This window comes from Rhineura floridana, chromosome 10 (genome assembly GCF_030035675.1).
Source record: "Rhineura floridana isolate rRhiFlo1 chromosome 10, rRhiFlo1.hap2, whole genome shotgun sequence".
In the NCBI taxonomy this organism is placed as follows: domain Eukaryota; kingdom Metazoa; phylum Chordata; class Lepidosauria; order Squamata; family Rhineuridae; genus Rhineura; species Rhineura floridana.
The window spans coordinates 22,654,015-22,678,014 of record NC_084489.1 but is presented as its reverse complement, the minus strand read 5'-3'; the positions used below and the strand labels follow the sequence as shown (position 1 = coordinate 22,678,014).

At 42.6% G+C, this 24,000-nt stretch overlaps 1 protein-coding gene across 4 annotated transcripts in view; it reads left to right on the top strand.

The window, feature by feature from the left end:
* Nucleotides 1-3,923: 3,923 nt before the first annotated feature.
* LOC133365300 (prostatic acid phosphatase-like) overlaps nucleotides 3,924-24,000 on the top strand; it is a 39,012-nt gene continuing 18,935 nt past the window's right edge. For 3 of the 4 annotated variants that reach the window (XM_061586980.1, XM_061586978.1, XM_061586979.1), the window contains exons 1-4: nucleotides 3,924-4,067; nucleotides 8,584-8,679; nucleotides 9,708-9,794; nucleotides 10,279-10,431. In XM_061586980.1, coding sequence (XP_061442964.1) covers nucleotides 3,951-4,067; nucleotides 8,584-8,679; nucleotides 9,708-9,794; nucleotides 10,279-10,431 — 453 coding nt within the window. In that variant the 5' untranslated portion in view covers nucleotides 3,924-3,950. Of the gene's footprint in view, nucleotides 4,068-5,281; nucleotides 5,406-8,583; nucleotides 8,680-9,707; nucleotides 9,795-10,278; nucleotides 10,432-24,000 lie in introns of those variants that run through there. The other variant, XM_061586981.1, reaches the window with a different exon arrangement.

Here is a 24,000-nt window from a genome sequence, read left to right as displayed (position 1 = left end):
TTTGCACTTTCCACAACAATATGGGAACCTAAACACAACCATCCTCCAAAATTTGCACTTATCTGAATTTTGCAATGCAATTGTCCAACCAGTGTTTACAAAAATGCATATATTAAGGGAAAGTGTGCATTAAAATGAATACGTTAGTGAAAGTAACATAGAAAAATGCATTCTATTAGGAGAAATTGCTTGCAGAAATGTGTACATTAGTCAAAACTGCAGACAAAACAATGTTTATTAGGCCAAATTTGCACTGAAACACTGAAGAATGTTCATGGGGATTTTAAAAATACAATGCTGCAGAAATGTGAAGAACTGAATTTAAGACTGGAAAAATGAGAAATAGTGAGTGCCAAAATTGACAGGTCCTCCCATCCCTAGGATCAGCTGGTAGACACAGAATAGTGAGCTGGCAACGGGTGGTGTAGAGGTTGGCACATTGAGCTTGGGCTGGGGAGACCTGGATTCACTTCCCCAAACAGCCATGAAGTTCCCTGAGTGACCTTGGGCCAGTCACTGTCTGAGCCTTGTCTGCTTAACAAAATCATGTGCCAGGTCAGATCTGTCCTTCTGGGATCCAAGTTTGCAACTTTAGTAATTCCAACTTCAGCAGATGATGTTATCACTCCTGCTGTGGAAAAGAAAAAAGTATGAGTTCTGTGCTCCCTCACATTCCTGCTCCACTACACTACGGCTGAGATGATACAAATCCAGGCAATCAAATTCAGAAGAACAGTCAAATAAAATATGGAGCAATAAAGGAGTTTCCTAAGTGGGAAGAGCTTTACAAGCATTTAGATAAGAATCAAGGCTAGATGTTTAGTCAAATCAAGCCTCCATGCATTCTGAGTCACTGTCTTGAAAAGCAGTGGCAAAGCCCTGTGGAAGGAAGGAAATTCCTTTACTCTGTTTCCTTGTTCCCAGAATGATTATATGGTGAGGCCTGGCTGTGCCCCAGATTTTCTGTTTGTTAACAAAAACATTATTTGTTTGTGCCATGCTGGAAGTTACAGAAGGTGCATGACAGCCCTAGAACAATACAGTAGTTTGTTATCCTCATATTAATTGGATTAGGCTGCAGTCCTATACCTGCTTACTTGAGAGAAAGTTCCATGGAATTAGATTAACTGGATTAAATTTACTGAGTAGACATCCATAAGACTGCACTGTGAAAGTTACTGTGGAGTATCGGGCACAGATTTCTGTGCAACATCTTTGAACATCGCTTGTAAGTATAGATCCTTCCAAAAATTGAAAGAGGAAAGACAAACCCTTGCTGATTTCTGAACAGGATGTGGTGTAAGAGCCAGTCATGGGCAATTCAATAGCAGCAACCATAATTATTGTGAAGGGGGAAATGCCACCCTGGTAAAATTAAACTTCAACTTAAAATTCCAAATGCAACTAACGCCCTATCCATCCCATACATTTAAAGCTCTCTTATACCATTTTAAACAGTCATGGGTTTCCACAAAGAATGTTGGGAACTGTAGTTTGTTACAAGTGCTGACGGTTGCTAGGAGAACCCTATTCCCCTCACAGAGATGCAATTCCCAGAGGTCCCTTGGAAAAGGGATTAATTGTTAAACCGCTCTGGGAACTATAACTACCTCCCATAACTATTTTCTGGAAAAAGCCCAGGAGGTAGGAAAAGAGCCACTGAAGTACAGTGTCCCCAATCCCTACTTCCCTGAGACACTCCAGAAGGATACCATGGTCAACAGTATCAAAAGCCACCGAGAGATCAATGAGAATGAGAAGGATCAGACTCCCCCCATCTCTTTCCCAACAAATGTCATCAACCAGGGTGACCAAGGCAGTTTCAGTGCCATGACCAAGCCTGAAACCAGACTGGAATGCATCCAAATAATCGGTTACCTCCAAGCATGCCTGAAGCTGGACAGCCACCATCCTTTCAAGCACCTTGCCCAAAAAGAGGATATTTGCCACTGGGTGATAATTGTTTAACACTTCAGGGTCCAGGGAAGTCTTCTTAAGGATGGGATGCATCACCACCTCCTTCAAGGTGGATGGTACAGCCCTCTCCTCCAGTGAAGCATTGATTACTCACTGGACCTACCCAATCAACCCTCTACGGCTAGCTCTAAGAAGCCAAAATGGGCAAGGTTCAAGGGGGCAGGTGGTTGGCCACACTTCTTCAAGCAGCTTGTCTGGTCACAGGTCACAACAATTGAAACTGATCTGCTACAGATGAAACAGACAGTGCTCTGAATACGTTGGACTTGCTCTAACTGTGGCATACAACTCTGTCTGAATCTGAGGGATTTTGTTCCTAAAGTGTCTTGCAAGGTCATTACAGCAGGCCACTGAGGGTGTCAGAGCAACACTCTCTTGGCCAGGTGACAAAAGCCCATTGACCACTCAGAAAAGCTCTGCTGTATAGTTATTTGCAGACACAATGGCGCCAAGTAGTAGGTGGAGTAATGTGCCCTCACTTGTGTTTGATCAGGTTCAGACTGAGATTTATGCTACCTACATTCTAGCTGCTGACCCTCCTGCTTCACTGCACGCGGGGCACTAGAATACCAAGGTGACCGACATACTTCATAGTGACAGCATTCAGGAATGACCGTGTTGATGGCTCTAAGCATCTCATCATTCCACAGTGAGACAAGAACCTTGACAGGAGCCCCAGCCATGTCAGACGGAAAATCCCCCAGAGCATTCAGAAGCCATCTGTCTCCAAAGGTGGACCATCTCAATGGGTCTCACACCTCTGCAGAGTGGAGTAGCCATGTTAAAATCTCACCAGGGTATGGTCCGTCCATGACAACAGAATCATAGTGAGTTCCTCTCCCCAATTAATGCAGTATTACCAATCTGCTCTGTTGCAAAAACCAGGTTGAGGTTATATCCAGGGACAAGTGCTTGACCAGTGATATACTGAGAGAGCCCCATGGTTGTCATGGAGGCCATGAAGTCCCCAAGCTGCCCCATCTGAGGCTGCCTCAGCATGGACACTGAAGTCCCCCAACACCATTGTGAAAGGGTTCTCCAACATCACATCTGAGATTACCTCAACCAGCTTGGTTAGGGATGTTGCAGTGCAGTGGGATGGATGGTATACTAACAACAACCTCTTTCTATCTCTCTGGCTGAGAACCACAAACAATCCCTTGAACCCAGACACAGTGTGGATCATACTCCTGGTGAGGATGGAGTATTTATGAATGATCATGACCCGCCTGCCCTGCCCCTCTGACCTGGAATGGTGCTGCACCAAGTACCCAGGCAGACGCAGTAGGGTTAGCATAGGGCCACCAAGTTCATTCACCCAGGTCTTAGTTATGAATGCCAAGTCAGTCCCGTCATCCATGATTTGATCGTCGATAATATATGTTTTACTTTGGACAGATCTGGCTTTTAACAACAACACTACAAGCCCAGGGGGTCGGCTGACCAGGGTCCCCAGACTCTGAAACACAGGAGGTGAAGCAGAGGGGGCAAGGGTTTTGATGTAACTAGCCCTCCTCCACCTCCCTGTGTACCTTCACCCCCACCATATCTCTCTCTACCTACCATCATAAGGATGGCAATCCCATTCCCATCCCATCCCCTGTCCCTCGCCTAGACACATACTTCCCTGACACCTCTAGTAAAACAAAAGAATGCAGCAGAGGTTAGGGTCAGAGATCCTCAAACTAAGAGACACTCAACCCCCTCCCCCCAAAAAATAACTATTGGATGAAGCTCACTCCCAAGATTTCACTGGGGATAACAACTTAATTATCCTAGGGAAACCTCTCACCTCACCTCCCTTGTTTCTCTCCTTGTCTGGGGCCCACACTCAAAGGAAGCTTGATTAAGAAATCAGTCTGCTGTCAGCTAATTGCCACATCTTACTGAAATATCCATGAAGTATCCACCCTTTTGAGTTCTTTAAAAAGCACATGTAGAAACAGCAAAGCTTTTGCCTGTCTGCTGCCAGGATGGGAGAAACATGTCTAGCAAGAAGCTCCAAGTATTTGTACTTCTCCCTGCTTGGCCTCATTTTCCCCTTCTTTCTTCAGTCTGTATTGGGACGGGAGCTGAAGTTTGTGCTTGTGGTAAGTAAAAGGAAAGGAATATTTCATTAAAACTATGGATTTGCTTTGTGGGTTCTTCAATATGAAATTCTTGATGTATGGCTCTCCAGAAGTTTCATATATAAGGTAATATTTCCATGTGGGATAGTGCCATACTTTCCCTTCCTCCTATATTTACAATGTGGGGAACCTGTAGCCCTCCAGTAGTTGTTATGCTACAACTCCCATCACTCTTGACCACTGTTCATGCTGGCCCAGGCTGATGGGAGTTGTAGTCCAAGAACAGTTGGAGGCCTACAGGTTACCCATCCCAATCCAGTAAGATTATGGAGCCCCCTTGAAATTTTCAATCTCATATACTTCTAAATTCTAACTGCTGCTTTGTATTATGGATTATAAATGAAAAAGCTGGTGCTATCATAATCCATCTGTCCCCTGAATTGTTTTTACATGATTTTAAGATTGAGTTTGATGAGGAACCTTTCCTTCATTAATGAAGAGCATGCAGTTTTGCCTATAGCTTTTACAGATACATCAGTGCCAACATGCAGAAGGTTAAATAATGTAAAAGTGACAGTAAAGTGCTTCATGACCTTCATGTGTAATGAGCTCATCGGTAATGAAAGTGACTATCCATGAAAGTTTAAAAAAACTCCAGAAGAGCAGCCATTTTAGTTTGTTACCGTTAAGAAATCAATGACACTGCGTTATGAGATAGATGAGGTGTATAGAGAAGATGGTGGGTGCATAATATAGCTGGTCGCCAAATTGGGGTGAATCCCAGATTCCAAACCAAATCAAGCTGAGTCTGGTTGACCTAGGATTCAGCTGGATCAGGTTGGTCACCCTGGGTCAGATCAGGTGCACCTGGAGTGACCTGGTGCTGTCAAAAGGAGACAGTCAGGTGGTGAGGAGAGGGGGGGGAGTAAGGAGATACACAGGCAGCCTGCGTGCTTCTCCGTCTCTCCCCCCCCCATGCTGCATGTTTAATTAGGATTTAATACCCTGATTAAACATACTGCTGGGGGGGGGAGAAGTAGATGAATGTACACAGCATGCCTGAGAGAGGTGCCCCTACATAACAAACCTGCCAAATTACAGAGAAATCGGTTCAGGGGTTCATGCTGAGCACATTTTAAATATTTAGTTATTTATTGTTAGGAACTGCCTATAACTTTTTTAACTTTTTGGCAGAATTGCATGAAATCTGCAAGCATCTTACCCCCTTCTGAGGGAATGGATCATGTCAAGTTTCAGAAGGAAAACTACAGTGGTTTTTCTGCAAAGGAAGCCTTTACAGTTTTGGGGTGGTTAAAAAAGGGATTCACTTGATCTTCGCTATTCTCTTCTGGGCAACTGGTAAGCTTAGCAAGAAACCGGTGAAATTATAAACAAATATGTCCAGAGGGTTTTGTGTTAATGCCTTTAAAGCTGATTTTGGGGAAGGGGGAACTGAAAGGGATTTGCTCCCTGCCGTGTGGTTTAGCGCACAGTGATTTTATTATGAAAATGGCATACACCATACAGGTGCCCCTTGAAAAGTAGCCTGCAAAATTCGGAAAGTTGGATACAGGGACTGGGGAGCTAAGATGAATGCATAAATAAAATAAATCCAAGCTTCTGTTCTATTCCATTGGTGCCAAAAGTCGTCAGGCGGCACCGAAAGAAACAAAATGTACAGCTGATTCGACATAGTGGACATGTGGGCATGAGGCAGAAGAATATGCAGCATTTTTTTTTCAAAAACACCACCTGCAGAACTAGCAAATAGCAAACAGACAAGAACAAAGTGATTTATTACTTCAGCGTCCACTCCAAAGTAGGGCCAGTCCAAGACATTTTGCTGCCGGGGCAAAAATCCCCCCCCCAATTCCATTCCAGATACTGAAGCCTACTGGCCTGGCAGCTCACTCTTACTGCAACACTATCAATGGGACAATGTCTGCCATCTTACCTGAGGGCAGCAGGCTAGCTGAAGAGGCACACACGGCTCTGTCCTCCATCAGGAGGAATGACAAGAGGGCTACCGCTGCTGCTCCACACACACACACACGCCCCAGCATCTGTCACCTGAGATGGCTGCTGCCCATGCCTCACTAACAATAGGTCTAACCCTGTTCCAAAGCACTGCGATTGAATAGCCCTGGCAAAATCATTCCTCCTGATTAGAAGCTAGCCCTGTCTGTCACAAAAGAGCTCTCCCTCGTCTACCTCTGGCATTTTCTTTTTATGGCAAGCTTTGGAACAAATGTTTCAACTTTTCCAGACACTGCACAGGTTTTTTGAACATTCCGATTACCCTAAATTGTTTCAGAGTCTCTTCTTCACTTCAGGCTCCTGCAGAGAGATCCTGTTTCAGCTCAATCAAGCCCTGAATCTGTCTGAAGCAGCTCGCTTTACTTTGGGAGTCACGTGAATCCGCTGTGTAAGGATTCCCTTTTGGGAATTCCCGTTTGTAAAACAGAAGCTTATACAACACAGTGGGTGTTACCTAAAGCAAGAGTTCTCAGTTGGTAATTAAGAGTGAAATCCTATGCATGCCTACTCAAAAGTAAATGCCACTGAAGTCAATGAGACACCATCCTCCAGTTTGTGTGTATAGAATTGCAGTCAAAATCTCTTGAGCCTGTACATATCAGAGATTCATACTGCCAACTTGATGGTACAAATAAGAGGGGATAACGTATTTCTGTTTTAAAAAATCAATACAGACACTTTTGTCATTCTCAAAATAACAAATCCTTTAAATTGGGTGGGGAACCTGAGGCCTTCCAGCTGTTGTTGGACTCCACTCCAACTCCCATCAGCCTAAGAGACTATGGGCAATGGTCAGGGATTCTGAGAGTTGTAGTCCAGCAATATCCGCAGATATAACTCTAGATTATGACCGAGAAGCAGGTGTGGCTAGTGTGGTAGGGTAGTGCCACAGAGCCAGCCTCCTGACATCGCTGCTGCTTACCTGGACAATATGGGATCGGGGCAGGACAACTGTGAGGTCAGAGCTGTGTGGGTGCCCTGGTGGAGTCAATCCAATGGGTCCCTATAGTGTACCCATGCAGCCTTGACCTCTCCATCACCTGCCATCACCCTATATTTCTAGGGAAGCAGCAGGGATGTTGCTGCTGGAAGGGCAGCTGCTTCTGCATCATCAAACAATAATTGATTCCTTGTGCCTCCCAATAATATCAGAAGCTTGTTTTGTAGCTGAATGATAGAGTTAAGGAAATGAAATAAACCCTATTTATGCACCTGTTAAAAATGATCTGCAAACCCATGATACTTTGCTGCAGGTTTTATTGTCTTCCACATGATAGCATTCAGCTCAACAGCAAGCTGTACCAGACATACCTAAAATGCAATAGAAGGACCGTGTTGCAAGACTTCCTTTCAATTAAAATTGTGTTACATGTATTTGGAAATACAGGAAGGGCAGTATGCAGAAGGCATGACATACATATTTATGGAACTGTTTGTGCTGACAACCAAAGTCATTACATCCTTGATTAAATACAGTATATTTATGTTGGCTTGATTTTGGCTCAATTTCTGGGAACTTTCCAACAATAACAGGATACAGGGCAGGATATGGAACTGACTGTCCAACCACTCTTTTTCCACTTGGTGGCTCCTGATACTATAGGGCTATGGCCCAAAAGCACCTGATATAGCAACGTGGCTGAAGCTAAGCAGATCTGGGTCTGAAAACCCAATGTATACTGCCTTGAGCTCTGTGGAAGGAAGGAAGGGTATAAATGGGGAAAACCCTACTAATGTGGGCATCAATGATCATTAGAGCAGCGTTCAAGACAACTTGTATTACCTGGAGATGTTTCTCATCCCATTAATCTTCTTTCCCTCCTTCTGCCCACTCCTCATAACTGCTTTACAGTAGTGATCAGCAGTACAGCACCTGACTTCCCATTGCCCAGGCTGCTTCTGCTTACCAGGAAGTATGGGGGAGGAGTGAAGCACTGGCGAGGTGAATACAATGCAAATGCATCGGTGGGACACCATGATTGGCTCCACCAGTACATTTGCACCATGCTGATATTGCCACCACCTTGCCCTTCCTCCTCTACCTCCCAATAAGCAGCAATGACACTGGCAATGGGAGGTCAGGGGCATGCCACTGTCCTGTCCTGACCCCCCATCACCACTGCTGCTGCTGCTGCCGCCGCCGCTGCTTTAGCATATTGCTGCTGGTGCTACAAAGGAGCCACCCAAGCTGAATTCTGGTGATCCTTCCCACCCAACTGCTGACACCAAAGTAGAAGACTGAAACTGTGTTGGCTCAACTAGTTCAATGTTTTTCTATTTTTTACTTTACTGCCTTTCCTACCTTTCCATTGACATATGACTGATAATTTGGTCAAAAAGAGAAGTTACATGTGTGTTGAGTTCTTCCCTACCTACCATTTCTATAATAATTATTAAAATATTTTACTTAAAAAAAAGGAATTAAACACTGTATTGAAAGTCTGATAAAAATAGAAAATAAACACAGTGGGATAATATAATCTTCACACTCTTTTGCTAGATTTATCGGCATGGTGACAGAAGCCCTATTGAAGTCTATCCTACCAGCCTACACAATGAAAGTGAATGGCCACAAGGATTTGGACAACTAACTAAGGTTCGTTGGCTCTTCATAAAAGTGAACGTTTTGGGAAATAAAAATAGTGGCTTCTGACCATTAATTGACATCTAAATCACCACTAAACTAACCACAGGACACTCATTTTTTTTCTATACTGAAACTATGGTGTACAGCAAAGTCACTTGTAAGTTTTCCCCATTGTTGTAGTGATGAAAATTCAGAGCTCGAATGAAAAAGTAAATTCCTATTAAATTGCCTGGATAAGCCAAGACATCTAGAATTCTGCTTTAAAATCTCCCAAATGGTTCAATGGAAAAACCACAATGATGCTTTGGGAATCAACTGTGAATATTTGAATAAATCTGTGTCATCTGCACAGTTTATTTTAGTTGCATAGGTGTTTGCTTTTAAACTTTTAACAAATCTATATAAACATCTGTGAATATTTTGTTTAGAGTGAAAATGAAGTGGGGTGAGATTCTGAAGGAACTGGTAATGCAATTTTTAAAAAAATATAAATTCATATCCTTATGATTCCCTCCTCTGTTGGCACCTTATCTTGTTGTGCTGCTTTCAACAGTAATCAGATACACTTGGGAGCTCCTGATTACTCCCAAGTGCATCTGATTCCTGCTGACAGCAGCGTAACAGGGAAAAATATCAAGTTCAAGCGTGCTCTTGTTTGTTCCATTGTGGCTGCAGCTCTACCTTTTCTGCACCTGATATCAAATGGCATCGGGTAATTGACAGGTAGGCAACCCTGCCATTTGGCAATCTCGCCCATAGAGAGTTGGCCACTCTAATCCAAACCTGGCCCTCCGGCAGAAACTGGTTTCCTGACCATGCTCTGAAATGTTTACTATTAAGAGCAACAGAGACACATGGTAGTCCTAACTGCATGGGAAACTGATCATCTCTAGGTTCTGACCATTTTTATCACATATTCTGCAATTGTCTCATAGGAAATCAGTACTTGTAGGTAATGCTTGGCTCTCCATAAGGGCTGGAAATCCATAAGACTGGGCTTTTATTTCCAGCTAATGCCTGTATTGTTGCTCCCACAGATTGGAATGCAGCAGCAGTATGAGCTTGGACAGTACTTGAAGAAGAGATACTCGAACTTCATAAGCACTGCATATAAACGAGAGGAGGTGGGTACTGGAAATTATGAGAAATTCCTCCAACTATGGACAGACATGTTTCATAATAACATCAAAGTCAGATATTGTTCACTGCCCTGAGAGCTACTTTTGCTAAGGGCGGTATATAAATCGAAATAATAAATAAAATAATAAATAAATACCAGAGGGTGCTTTTTACATGACTCAACACATACTCCAGTGGCATTAGTAAGTCTCCTGCGGTAACTATTGTGACTTTGGGGACTAGCATGGATGGGGAGGAGCTATTGATATCTGATGATATTGGAAGGAAGACATTCCTTTGGATCGGCAACAAAGTACAGTCCCTGGACCATATTCTTCTTCATCATCAGTGGAGGTCTCTACTGGAGAAGATTCCCCAAAGTCTATCAGAAGCAGAATCTCAGAGGTGCCAAGACACCCTCCAGCTTCTAATGAAGAGGTGTCTGGGTACAGATCCTGGGTTGTGACACGCTCCCTCAATTCTTTCTAGATTTTGATCCAGAGCACCGAAACTGATAGAACCATTATGAGCGCACAAGCAAATCTTGCTGGTCTGTTCCCTCCTAGTGGCGATCAAATCTGGAATCCTAAAATCATTTGGCAACCCATCCCGGTACATGTTGTACCAAAGGCAGACAATCCGGTGAGTAGCAGTCTCATGAATAATTTTGTTTTGCCTTTCAGGCTCTTCAGAAACTTAATATGCTGAAAGGAAGTGGGTCCAAATGTCCATTTAAAATAAATCATCTCCTTAATCAGAGATTCCGCAGTAGATAGGAGCTCTTTTATTTATGGTCCTGTCTTACTGTCTGCTGCGGGCAACAGCATCAGAACATGGGACTTGAGTCCCAGGCTGTCTATGAGGATGAGTTTTCCTTGAGTGGTAGTTTCAGCATAGTGAAGTGCCTGTTCCTTGCACTGGGATAGCAAGCAGCAAGTTGTTGGCCCTGTTTTATTCATTTATTAAATTTATGCCCTCCAAGAAGGAGTCCAGGGTGGCAAACAACAAGCAATAAGACTAAAAACATATTTAAAAAGCACATATAAAACAATGGATCTTAAAATATTTTAAAAACTTCTTTTTTAAAAATCTTTTAAAACATCTTAAAAACAGTTCCAATAGATGAAGACTGGGATAAGGTGTCTACTTCTAAGGCTTGCTGAAAGAAGGTCTTCAGTAGGTGCCCAAAAGATAACAAACAGTACCTTGAATTTAGCACCATGTTCTTAGCCTGGTAGCTAATTGTCAGCCAGTGCAATCTTTCAGCAAAGGGTAATATGTTGGCTATAACCTGCCCCAGTGAGCAGTTGCACCACTGCATTTTTCACCAGCTACAGCTTCCAGACCAACCTCAAGGGCAGTCCCACATTGAGTGCATTACAAAAATCCAGCCTGGAGATTACCAGTGCATGGACAACATGGTCAAACTATCCCGGTCCAGAAACGGCCATAGCCATCTTACCAGCCAAAGCTAATAAAAGGCACTCCTAGCCACTGAGGTTACCTGTGCTACTAGCAAGAAAGATGGATCCAGGAGTGCCCCCAAACTATGAACTTGCTGTATCAGAGGGAGTACAAACCCATCCAAAGCAGGCAATTGACCAATTATCCAGACTCATGAACCACCTACCCACAGCGCCTCCATCTTGCTAGGATTCAGAGTCAGTTTATTGACCCTTATCCAGCCCATCACCAACTGCAGGCACTTGTCCAGGGCTTGCATGGCCTCTCCTGATTCTGACTTCACTGAGAAATAGAGCTGGATATCATCAGCATATTGCTGAGATACTTTGCCCCAAATTTCCTGGTGACTGCTCCCAACAACTTCATATAGATGGGGACAAAATGATACTCTATGACACCCCACTGCACAACTGCCAGGAAGCTGAAAGACAATCACCCAGTGCTATTATCTGAAACCCACAATATTTATTTATTATTTAATTAATTAATTAATTTGTAACCCACCCTTCCTCCCAGCAGGAGCCCAGGGTGGCAGACAAAGCACTAAAACACTCTAAAACATAATAAAACAGATCTTAAAATACATTAAAACAAAACAGCATTAAAAACTTCAGTCTTGTCTGGACTAAGTTTCAGTTTGTTAGTCCACATCCAGTCCTTCACAACCTCCAGGCACCGGTTTAGGATGAGCACTCCCTCCCTGCAACCAGGTGGTAGGGAGAGGTAGAGCTGAGTGTCATCAGCATATTGATGATATTGTACTCCAAATCTCCTGATGACCTCTCCCAGCGGTTTCATATAAATGTTAAAGAGCATGGAAGACAAAATGGAACCTTGCAGTACCCCACAGGCCAATGGCCAGGGGGTCAAGCAGTAGTCTTCCAGCACCACTTTCTGGGTCCTGTCCATCAGGTAGGACCAGAGCCACCGTAAAACAGTGCCTCCCAATCCCATCCCAGCTATACGGCCCAGAAGGATACTATGGTTGATCGTATTGAAGGCTGATCGTATCAAAATAGGGACATGTTTGAAGAGCAACTCACCTGTTCTACCAAAGATCACTGCCTGATCTGCCTTGCTGAATGCTTTTGTATGCTTTAATTTGGATTCTTGCACTGAGCAGGGGGTTGGACTCAATGGCCTTATAGGGCCCTTCCAACCCTTCCCCTTCTTTGATGGTTCTACTCCAGGGGTGGGTAACCTCAGGCCCAGGAGCCCTCCATGCTCCTCTGTTTGGCCCTCAGGGCTGTCCCCTAGAAACACACACCCAAGTCACACCCTTTACTGGCCCTGCTCCATACCCTGCTCAAGTGCATACGGCTTTTGGCTGGAATGTAGTATGCTATACAAAGGCAAGAATCACATCTGTTGCTCTGACACTTTGCTTCTGGCCCCACCAAATACTGACATGTGGCCCCCAGAAGGCTTTCCATGAGGCAATGCAGCCCTCAGGCTGAAAAAGGTTTCCCACCATTGCTCTACTCTATCTGTTGTATGCTATATGTTACTTACTCTACAATAACCTGCCCTCCACTAATTGAAAAGCCACAAAAGTCTTTAGCTTTTCCTTAAAGATGTATTAGAAAACCATAATTGTCTAACAATACTCATAGTTCAATCCTAGGGTTGCCAGGTTCAGGGCCTGAGACTGACCCTGTATCTTTAGGAGAAGAAAAAGTCAGCCAAGTGCAGGTGTTCTTGCAACACTATAATGAGAAAAACCACAAGGTGGAATTTCCCCTTCCCCCTGCACAACTTTTAAAGATACAGAAGACCTCTTGGAGACTGGGCCTGGCAACCAAGAGGTCTTCTGTATCTTTAAAAGTTGTGCAAGGGAAAGGGAGAATTCCACCTTGTGGTTTTTCACATTACAGAGTTGCAAGAACACCTGCACTTGGCTGACTTTCTCTTCTCCTAAAGACACAGGATCAGTTTCAGGCCATGGACCTGGCAACCGTAATCTATACCTTAGCATCTGCAGTGGGTAAAATGGCAGGCCTCCATTTGCAATATGTATGCATTTATATAGTCGCCCATCACAAGCAATTCTTTGGTGGCTTCTTTTGAAATTCATCTGTTAAAACTGAAGTGTGGCACAGATGTTCTTTCTGGTGCCCTTAACTCATATCTAAATGCTAGACATTTTCAGAGTTCCAATGGCCCTGCAATTCAAGATGGTGCCCAGCAAAGAACTGAACTACACCTAACTGCTGGGCAACTAACATGCATGTGTACTGGAGAAGAGGCATACACCATTGCCTTCCACTCATAAGTTTATCCTAAAGAGATCTCTCTCTTGTAGAGATCCTGGAGAGAGAGCTGAACCCTGAAAATTGACAACTTTGATAACTCATACTTACAACATTTTCATGAGGCATCTTCATAAGCAGTGGTGGCTTGTGCCCACTGGGACAGGTTAGGCAGAAAGTAGGGAAATGAACAGTAGATGGAACCAGAACCAATGAGAGGCAGAGATGACTAATCATAGTTCTGCCCCCATTCTCCTCCATGCTGAGTTCTACAATGGCAACACAGGATAAGCTGAGAAAGCCAACCGACAGTGCCATCTCCTGGACTGGTTGCCAATTAGAAAGCAGGCAGGTGAAGACTAGTTGAGAGCAGACTGAGGTTGGTGGGGCAGTGCCCCACTAGTCCCAGTGGACCAGCCTCTACTATCAAACACAAAAATAGGAACAAATTAGGAACAGTGATATCCCAGGAACAAGTAACAAAACAAAACAGGGGTTGCCCCTGCTTAATAAGGACACCTGATATTGTTATTATATTTTTTTAATACAACAGTGGTACCAATTGGATTTTCTGTCTCAAGCACCGAAATATTTCAAGCTGTCTCAGAGCTGCAAGGGGATTTTTTTTTTTTTTGTACAGGGAGGAAAGGGGTGACAAACATGGTACAAACCTTCTGCCACAATGTAGAACAGACAGAGAACATGCAATGTCTTTCTTGCTTTGACTTCATAACTATGGAGACCTAAGAAAATCTGGAGGGATTTTTCTAAAAGACACTATTGAGACAGATATCTTCATTGCAAGCCTAAAATTGTTTCCCCAAAACATTTTATCAGGCTTTTCCCTTACAATTTATTCCCAGCACTATCCTGATAGACAGGTTATTTCCCAGGGCGAACCAAGAAAGTTTCATTTGTCATCAGCATAATCATCTTGCAAATAACAGAAGAGCCAGAAATAATTAGCTCTCCTTTTGACACCTGTAGGGTTGCCAGGTTCTTGGCCTGAGACTGATCCTATATCTTTAGGAAAAGAGAAAGTTAGCCAAGTGCAGGTGTTCTTGCAACAGGAGGCCGGGCCTGGTAACCAAGAGGTCTTCTGTATTTTTAAAAGTTGTGCAGGGAGAAGGGAGAATTCCACCTTGTGGTTTTTCCCATTACAGCATTGCAAGAACACCTGCATTTATTTATTTATTTTTATTTTATTTTATTACATTTTTAGACCGCCCTATAGCAATAAGCTCCCAGGGCGGTGCACAGCATAATAAAACAGGTTAAAATACAAAAACACAATAAAACATAATTAAAAATTTTCAATTTTAAATTCAAATTTTAAAATTTTTAAAATGCCTGGGCGAAGAGATAGGTCTTTACCTGGCGCCGAAAAGATAGCAAAGAAGGCGCCAGGCGTATCTCATCAGGGAGGGCGTTCCATAGTTCGGGGGCCACCACTGAGAAGGCCCTAGCTCTAGTTATCGTTCTCCATGCCTCCCTATGCGTTGGGACACGGAGAAGGGCCTTCGACGTCGAGCGCAGCGACCGGGTAGGTACATAGCGGGAGAGGCGTTCCGCCAGGTATTGCAGTCCGATGCCGTTAAGGGCTTTATAAGTAAGAACCAACACTTTGAATCTGGCCCGGAAACATATTGGTAACCAGTGCAGCTGGGCCAGGACAGGTGTTATATGATCAAATTTTTTTGTCCCAGTAAGAACTCTGGCCGCAGCATTCTGGCTGACTTTCTCTTCTAAAGATACAGGATCAGTCTCAGGCCAAGAACCTGGCAAACCTAATTCAGGAGTAAGTTCCACTGAGTTTAATGGGGCTTACTCCTGAAGTGAAAGTGAACATAGAATTACAGCCTTTAACATCTAAATTCAATTCTTTCCTTTAAATACTAGGTGATTTATCAATAAATATAACATTTCTAATGTCTGTTAAATGTTCCATGTATTATCATGCAACTATTGTTCCTTGCTATGGAGTAGCACAGCTACTCTTCAGGTTTGTGCTACAAATAGATTCCAAAATGTCTGCTTTAACTTTGCTCCAAACCCCTGGCTTGTAATGAATAATAGCTGCAGTCACAACTGCTATCATAAAATAACTTAATGGCTAGGTAACATATTGCTCAGAAATGATAGCTATCAATAAATAATAGAAACTTTGGGTAACAGTTATCCTTTGTGTCTTAACACAATCCCAAACTGGGTTACTCAAAAGAAACTTTCACTGTTCAGTGGTTCTTTCCCTCAAGTAAATGTGCATAGGGTTACAGAGTTAATTTTATTTAATGCCTTATTTCCTTTACATCGCAACTTTCCTGCAAAGAGCTCAATGTGGCATACATAGTCCTGCACCTCCCCAATATATCCTCAGAATAGCCCTATGAGGTAGTTTAGGCTGAGAAGGTGACTAGCTTAAAAGTTACCCAGTGAGTTTCATGACTGAATGAGAATTTGAACCCAGGTCTCCCAGGCCCTAGCCCAGTTGTCTTATCACTATACCACACTGGCCTTTGCAGAACCTGTACACTACAGTGCCTCTATAAATCACAATATAAATTACCCACTATACTTTTCTTTCTTGGTCTTTTAAAACCGTTTGAAATCAATGATTTTGAAATCAATTGCTGCCCTGGGCTCCTGCTGGGAGGAAGGACGGGAAATCAACCAATCAATCAATCATAATGTAAATTCTGTGGTGTGCTTTACATTTCCTCCTAAATGTCAAGAGAGAGAAATATAGCCAGGACTCTTGCAATAATTTGATGGCATAGGTCAGCAGTGACACATGGGGGGGGGACAGAATGGCAGTAGCACTGAGATGGCAAGGTTGGGAGTACTTTGGTGGAATGCAGCACTAACCTGCAGGTGTGTGCCTACCTGCTGCAGGATGGTGGTGCCACCAGCCTTGAACTTGCAGGCACCTTGCCCCATCCCCATTCAGTGAGTGGCAGTGCTGCCATCACTGGGAGAGCACTGCTGTCACAGAGTCTAGGATCTATCCTGTGTTTTACCAGGCCCCCAAGAGCAACCAAGTACAGCCAGCTGCAAAAGACATACATCTAGTATGAAAGAACATAGTGTCTCTGAGAAGATACTGAGCACAGGGTTATCAGAATTGAGATAAGCTTACCGTCTTTCCACACATAGGTCTATTCTTACTTTCCACAAGTATTCTTAATTTCAGTTGTCAAATTTCCAAATGGGTGTGAGTCCTTTTGTTGCTATTGTTAAACAACTGGAAGCCAGAAGCGCTTGTCAATTGACGACAAATCTCCCACAGATCTACCAATAGTTATAGTCTGCATTCTGGCCACCCCTGCACTAAATCATTTGTATACGCACAGGCCTACCTTTCAGGGTTGTTGTAGTATGGTTCAAAGGAGTGCTTGGAAGAATGTAACTACAATAGCAGAGGTAAGGCTCTTCAAAACATTGCCGAAGAAGGCATTCTCAGAAAAGCAATGTCACCTTTCTACTGTGTACTCAGAAAATGAGAAGAAAAATTGTGGATTTGCTCATCTCTGTGCAGCTCTCACCTTCTGCATCAAGTGTCAAGCATCAACATTACACATATTTGATGGTCAAACACATGATAATGGCTGCCTCCATTAAAAACTGCTGCTAGAAGCAGCTGCATCACGATTTTTTATGATAACACAAACCTGCCTTGTAGGGTTGTAATACTCTAGATCAGAATAGACTTCAGGTTTTTGGTACTGATTTTTTTATTATTACAAAAACCCAAGATCCAACAACCAGAGCAAGTCACAAAATATATACACTTAAATAATCTTAGCCAGGGATTTTTTTTTGAGTTTCAGAATTGAACTTAGATCACAGCATTTCCACACAAAAATCCACTCTTGATTACCAACCCCCTACTTTCTTCTTTTCAGTGGCATAATGGTAGGGTGGTCATTTTCTGGTTTTCATTGTGAAACAGGAGTTTGAAATCCTCACTGATCTTCTGCGAGTCACCCTGACATATACCAATACATTTCGATTTACTCTCTGCCCACCCTGCATTTCATGCTGTCCAAAAGCTAAACATTATGACACAGATCATAAAAAGAGATAGTGATGATCACTTTTTGATACTGAGCTACAAACATTTCCACTGAAAAACCATAAAAAACACAGCCCAGAACTTTCTTGTTTCCCAAATACTGGAAAGGCTTTCCAGGTGACAGAGTATGTTACAGTGGAAGCAGCAGGCTAGAAAGCCCAACTGTTAAATAATTTCCCCCACATTTATATTTTGAGTGTAGTTCTGTGTATTAAAATGCATGATATCCTTAAGAAAGAATCAGGTTACCATGTTGGAAAAATCATTTCTGTCCACACTCTTTTAAGCAGCTTGTTTTTGTGGCTGCCCCCTCCTCCTCAAAATATTTTCATATATAAATATTCTATATATTTAGGTCTGCACTTACATAGATTTATCTATGAGTAAGTCCTATTGAACTCTATGGGATTTACATCTCAGTAGACATGTATAGAATTGTTCCATGAAAGCCTGCATCAAAGAAAACCATGTACTGTATACTTTAAAATAACAGGCAATGAAAAATGCAGTATTTTAATAGCTATAATTATGATAGTTACAGAAGTTGGTATTTTCTTTTTTAAAGTTGGTGTTTTGATTTTAAAAAACGTAAGAAACTGCAGGAAAAATGGAAAGAGTAAAACTACATTCCTCTTTCTGCCAAAACTCTTTCTACTGAATGTATGCCTTGACAAGAAACAGTTTCAGGAAATATAAGAGACCCAGCATGCCTTGCCTTGTTGCCAGTAAAAGGGAATTGCTTCAATGGTGCATTTAATAAGTGTCATTGAAGCCATTTTCTTTTCCTGGCAGCACATGTGTATATAACGGAGACTATACACTGGTTGAATGTTACATGTGAATCACTGCTGCACAAGTGTACAGCTCAACTGCTCGTGTACCCAGGTACACAAACTGTACACTTGTTGAATGTAATGTATGAACAGGGCCCCTGAATATGGAGCTGCTGTTGGGGAAATGTGATGTGAGAGCAAACAGCTGCTGTTCTCTCCCCTGCTGTTTTCTATAGATGACCATTTCTCCCTCTCTCCCTCTCCCTCCCTCTCCCTCCCTCTCTCTCTCTGAACCTTCAACTCTCCCCTTCAGAATCACCTCACCAAAAATCCCTCGTTACTCCTTGTAATAAAGGGGAGTGCACTGTATGTGACGTTGTTATTAATTTGAGTTATATCCTGCCCTTCCTCCCCAGGGAGCAAACACATTACTGTTGTGGTTGTTGCTGCTGGCTCTGCACCCAAGACCCAGGACAGGTCACAACAGTTTTTAAATGCATTGTTACAAGCAACCTAAACTCACATCACAAAAAAACAGATAACACAATAGGACTTTTTTTAAAAAAAAATGACATTCTAAAAACAGTTAAACATTCTAGAGGCATTCTAAAAACAGTTAAAACGTTATAAAAACAGTTAAAAACTTTATCTCAAAACAGTGATCTAAGGGCTGACAGGAACAGTGTCATTGAGCCATCAAATGCCTCAGTAAATAAATGTCTTTAAATTTCTCCTGAAAGTCAATGAGGGAGACAGATGCAACTCACCAGGAAGGGCATTCCACAAACAGGCAACTGACACTGAAAAGGTCCTGTCATGGATCAACACCAAGTGGGTAGCTCCCAGTCACCACACCACCAACAAGACCTCCCTTGTTCATCATAGGGTCTGAGATGGCCACTCTTTTAAATACTTGAGTCCCAAGCCATATAGGGCTTTATATGGTAGTACTAGCACCTTGAATTGGGTTCGATAGCTCAGTGGCAGCCAATGTAGCACTTTCAGAACAGATGACATATGGTCCAATCAGGCTGCTCCACTTACCAGCCTATCAGCCACATTCTACACTTGCTGCAGTTTCCCAAACGTCTTCAAGGGCAGCTCTCTATATGTGCATTACAATAGTCCAGACAAGAGATCATCAGAGCATTGGCTAAGTTACCTCAATCTAAGAACAGCTGTAGCTGGCAAAATCAGCCTATACTGGGCAGAAATCCTCTCCTCCCTCACTCCATGATTCGGACAAAACTCCATACACACAACAATTAGCATTTTTAATAATTTAACTAGTTAATGGTGGGGCAGGAGTTCTGTGAAGGTGGTGGTGGAGGGAAAGATATCATCTCCCCTCCCCACATACTATGTTACTAATTAATTGGGGGGCACTTAGTATTAATTTTTAAAACTCTCAGGCATAGCTACAAGAGTAGCTTGACTCTGAGGATACTTCCCTGACAAAAAGGAACAAGCTGCAGTTCTGACACTTTGCTGCACAACGTCACTGTTCCCTATGCAGGAAAAGCAAGCAGCTTGTTTTACAAGAATTCTAACACATTTTGACTCATTGAGGGATAAGAAATAGAGTTTTGACTCTTCATTCTGGATTTTGGCCAGCAAAGGTTGCTTCAAAGGTTGAGGGATAGAAAAAAAGAGCAAGGCCTCTTAAATGAGGGGGATCCAAGCCTGTTCTCAGAGTAACACCAAAGTTGAAATTCACTCATAGGCAAAAAATCTTGCGGTTTAAGAATGTACCTATAGCCCACAGCTATTTCTATCAAACTTTAAAAAGCAGGGAAATTGGGCAGCTATAGTGAATGCATGAGGGGAGCAGGAGACCTGAACTACTCTCTAAGATATTGTACTGCCCTACAAATTGGTCAAAATGCAAACACCATTTGGGTATGGAAAACTAAACAATGGCCCACAGACTGGAAACGTTCAATATATATCCCACTTCCAAAGAAAGGGGATCCCAGAGAATACAGTAATTACCAAACTATTGCCTTAATATCCCATGCAAGTAAAGTAATGCTCAAGATTCTACAACAAAGGCTCTTACCATATATGGAGCGAGAAATGCCAGATGTCCAAGCTGGATTTAGAAAGGGAACAAGCACCAGAGATCATATTGCAAACATACGTTGGACAATGGAACGGACCAAGGAATTTCAGAAGAAAATCACCCTGTGCTTTATAGACTACAGCAAAGCCTTTGACTGTGTAGATCATGAAAAACTATGGAATGCTTTAAAAGAAATGGGGGTGCCACAGCATCTGATTGTCCTGATGCGCAACCTATACTCTGGACAAGAGGCTACTGTAAGGACAGAATATGGAGAAACCGATTGGTTCGCCATTGGAAAGGGTGTGAGACAGGGTTGTATTTTATCACCCTATTTGTTTAATCTGTACGCAGAACATATCATACAGAAAGCAGGATTGGACCAAGATGAAGGAGGTGTGAAAACTGGAGGGAGAAACATCAATAATTTAAGATATGCAGATGATACCATACTACTAGCAGAAACCAGTAATGATTTGAAAAGAATGCTGATGAAAGTTCAAGAGGAAAGCACAAACGCAGGACTACAGCTGAATGTCAAGAAGACTAAAGTAATGACAACACAAGATTTGTGTAACTTTACAGTTTACAATGAGGACATTGAACTTGTCAAGGATTATCAATACCTCGGCACAGTCATTAACCAAAATGGAGACCATAGTCAAGAAATCAGAAGAAGGCTAGGACTGGGGAGGGCAGCTGTGAGAGAACTAGAAAAGGTCCTCAAATGCAAAGATGTATCACTGAACACCAAAGTCAGGATCATTCATACCATGGTATTCCCAATCTCTATGTATGGATATGAAAGTTGGACAGTGAAAAAGGCAGATAAGAGAAAAATCAACTCATTTGAAATGTGGTGCTGGATGAGAGCTTTGCGCATACCATGGACTGTGAAAAAGACAAATAATTGGGTGTTAGAACAAATTAAACCAGAACTGTCACTAGAAGCTAAAATGATGAAACTGAGGTTATCATACTTTGGACACATCATGAGAAGACATGATTCACTAGAAAGACAATAATGCTGGGGAAAACAGCAGGGAGTAGAAAAAGAGGAAGGCCAAACAAGAGATGGATTGATTCCATAAAGGAAGCCACAGACCTGAACTTACAAGATCTGAACAGGGTGGTTCATGACAGATGCTCTTGGAGGTCGCTGATTCATAGGGTTTCATAAGTCGTAATCGACTTGAAGGCACATAACAACAACAAATTGGTCAAAATGCAAACACCATTTGAGTTGGTCTTTCACAGTCCAATCCACTCCCTGTGTAGCTTGGAAGAATTTGGTAACATGTGCCTCTGAGCATATGGTGAGTGGTGGCAACACCTGCCATCTCCAAAGATAGAGAATTATATTTTTGTATGTTTGTTGGTGTTCTTCTTACTTTGCTTCTTTCCTGTGTTACTAATGTTTCTACAGTGAATCTAAACTAGAAATTTTTATTTCCGCCGTTATTCATCCCAGAAATCTGTGTCAAATTTATTTTTATTAATTTCAAAGCCTTTTTATTGGTCAGTGTCATATGATGGTGAAGACAGCCTTTTGTGTTTCAAATTGGAGGCTATGTTCTATTTCTATTTTGGGTACATTAACAGTGGAAACTGAAACTGCAGTTTGATGTAAAATCAGACTGATTACAATATGTTGCTATTTCAGCAATGACTCTAGCTGTTGGAAGAAAGAGGATGCATGTTTTCAGCCTGCTATGTTTAAACCACTTCATTTAAGGCAAGGTGGGCACAGTCAATTAAAAACAGAGCACACCTAGAATTTTGCTAGAATATATTTCACCTCCCACTGTTTCATCTTGTGCAAATTGAGACACTCCTGAGGTCCACTGGAGACTATTCTGCAGAAGTCAGTGCCATTATTCCACAATTATATTTGGAGTTTTTTTAGTCTAAATTTTGCAAAGAGTTGCTGTACTTCACATATTCACAGAAATAGAAACAAAAGAAAATGATTTCCTATAGGAAACTTCACTAAAATTGCAAAGAAAATCAGACATATTCAAAGTGACCATCTCAACTATGTCAACTGTCTTAATAATGTTGCTTCCTCCCTGCTGAAACAAGATCAGCACAGCACGTCTTCTTTCTGTTATTTGGGCTGATTGCAGGTGTTGCCACCACTCACCATATGCTCAGAGGCACATGTTATCAAATTCTTCTAAGCTATACAGGAAGTGGATTGGACTGTGAAAGACCAACCCAAATGGTGTTTGCATTTTGACCAATTTGTAGGGCAGTACAATATCTCAGAGTGGACGTCAGGTCTCCTGCTCCCCTGGTGCATTCACTATAGCTGCCCAATTTCCCTGCTTTTTAAAGTTTGATAGAAATAGCTGTGGGCTATAGGTACATTCTTAAACTGCAAGGTTTTTTGCGTATTAGTGAATTTCCCTGCTTTTTAATCCGGCAGGTAAGAAATGGGATCCTGTGCAAGTTTGCTGAGAATGGATTGATCATTTGCATGCTTATTGAGTTCAATGGGATTTACTCCCCTGCAATCATGCTTAGGATAGGTGAAACTGACCACAGAGGATGGGGAGGGGAGGAGGGGGGAGGGGTGCAGAAGGACAGGTTTGATCATTGATTGATTGATTGATTGATTGATTGATTGATTGATTGATTGATTGATTGATTGATTGATTGATTGATTGCACTTGTATACTGCCCCATAGCCGAACCTCTCTGGGTGGTTTACAGCAATCAAAAACATTAAAACAAATACACAATTTAAAAACATATTTTAAAAACAATTTAACACACAATTTTAAAATTCAAAACAATATAAAAAACAATTTAAAAACACATGCTAAAATGCCTGGGAGAAGAGGAAAGTCTTGACCTGGCGCCGAAAAGATAACAGTGTTGGTGCCAGGCGCACCTCGTCAGGGAGATCATTCCATAATTTGGGGGCCACCACTGAGAAGGCCCTCTCCCTTGTTGCCGTCCTCCAAGCTTTCCTTGGAGTAGGCACCTGGAGGAGGGCCTTTCATCTTGAACGTAGTGTACGGGTGGGTTCGTATCGGGAGAGGCGTTCCATCAGGTATTGTGGTCCCAAGCCGTGTAAGGCTTTATAGGTCAAAACCAGCACCTTGAATTGAGCTCGGAAACATACAGGCAGCCAATGCAAGCGGGCCAGAATCGGTTTTATATGTTCAGACCGTCTGGTCCCTGTTACCAATTTGGCCGCTGCATTTTGCACAAGCTGCAGTTTCTGAACCGTCTTCAAAGGCAGCCCCACGTAGAGTGCATTGCAGTAATCAAATTTGGAGGTTACCAGAGCATGGACAACTGAAGCCAGGTTATCCCTGTCCAGATAGGAACGTAGTTGGGCCACCAAGCGAAGTTGGTAGAAGGCATTCCGTGCCGCCGAGGCTACCTGAGCCTCAAGTGACAGAGATGGTTCTAGGAGAACCCCCAAGCTACGAACCTGCTCCTTCAGGGAGAGTGCAACCCCATCCAGACAGGTTGGACATCTACCATCCGGTCAGAAGAACCATCCACTAGCAGCATCTCAGTCTTGTCTGGATTGAGCCTCAGTTTATTAGCCCTCATCCAGTCCATTGTCACAGCCAG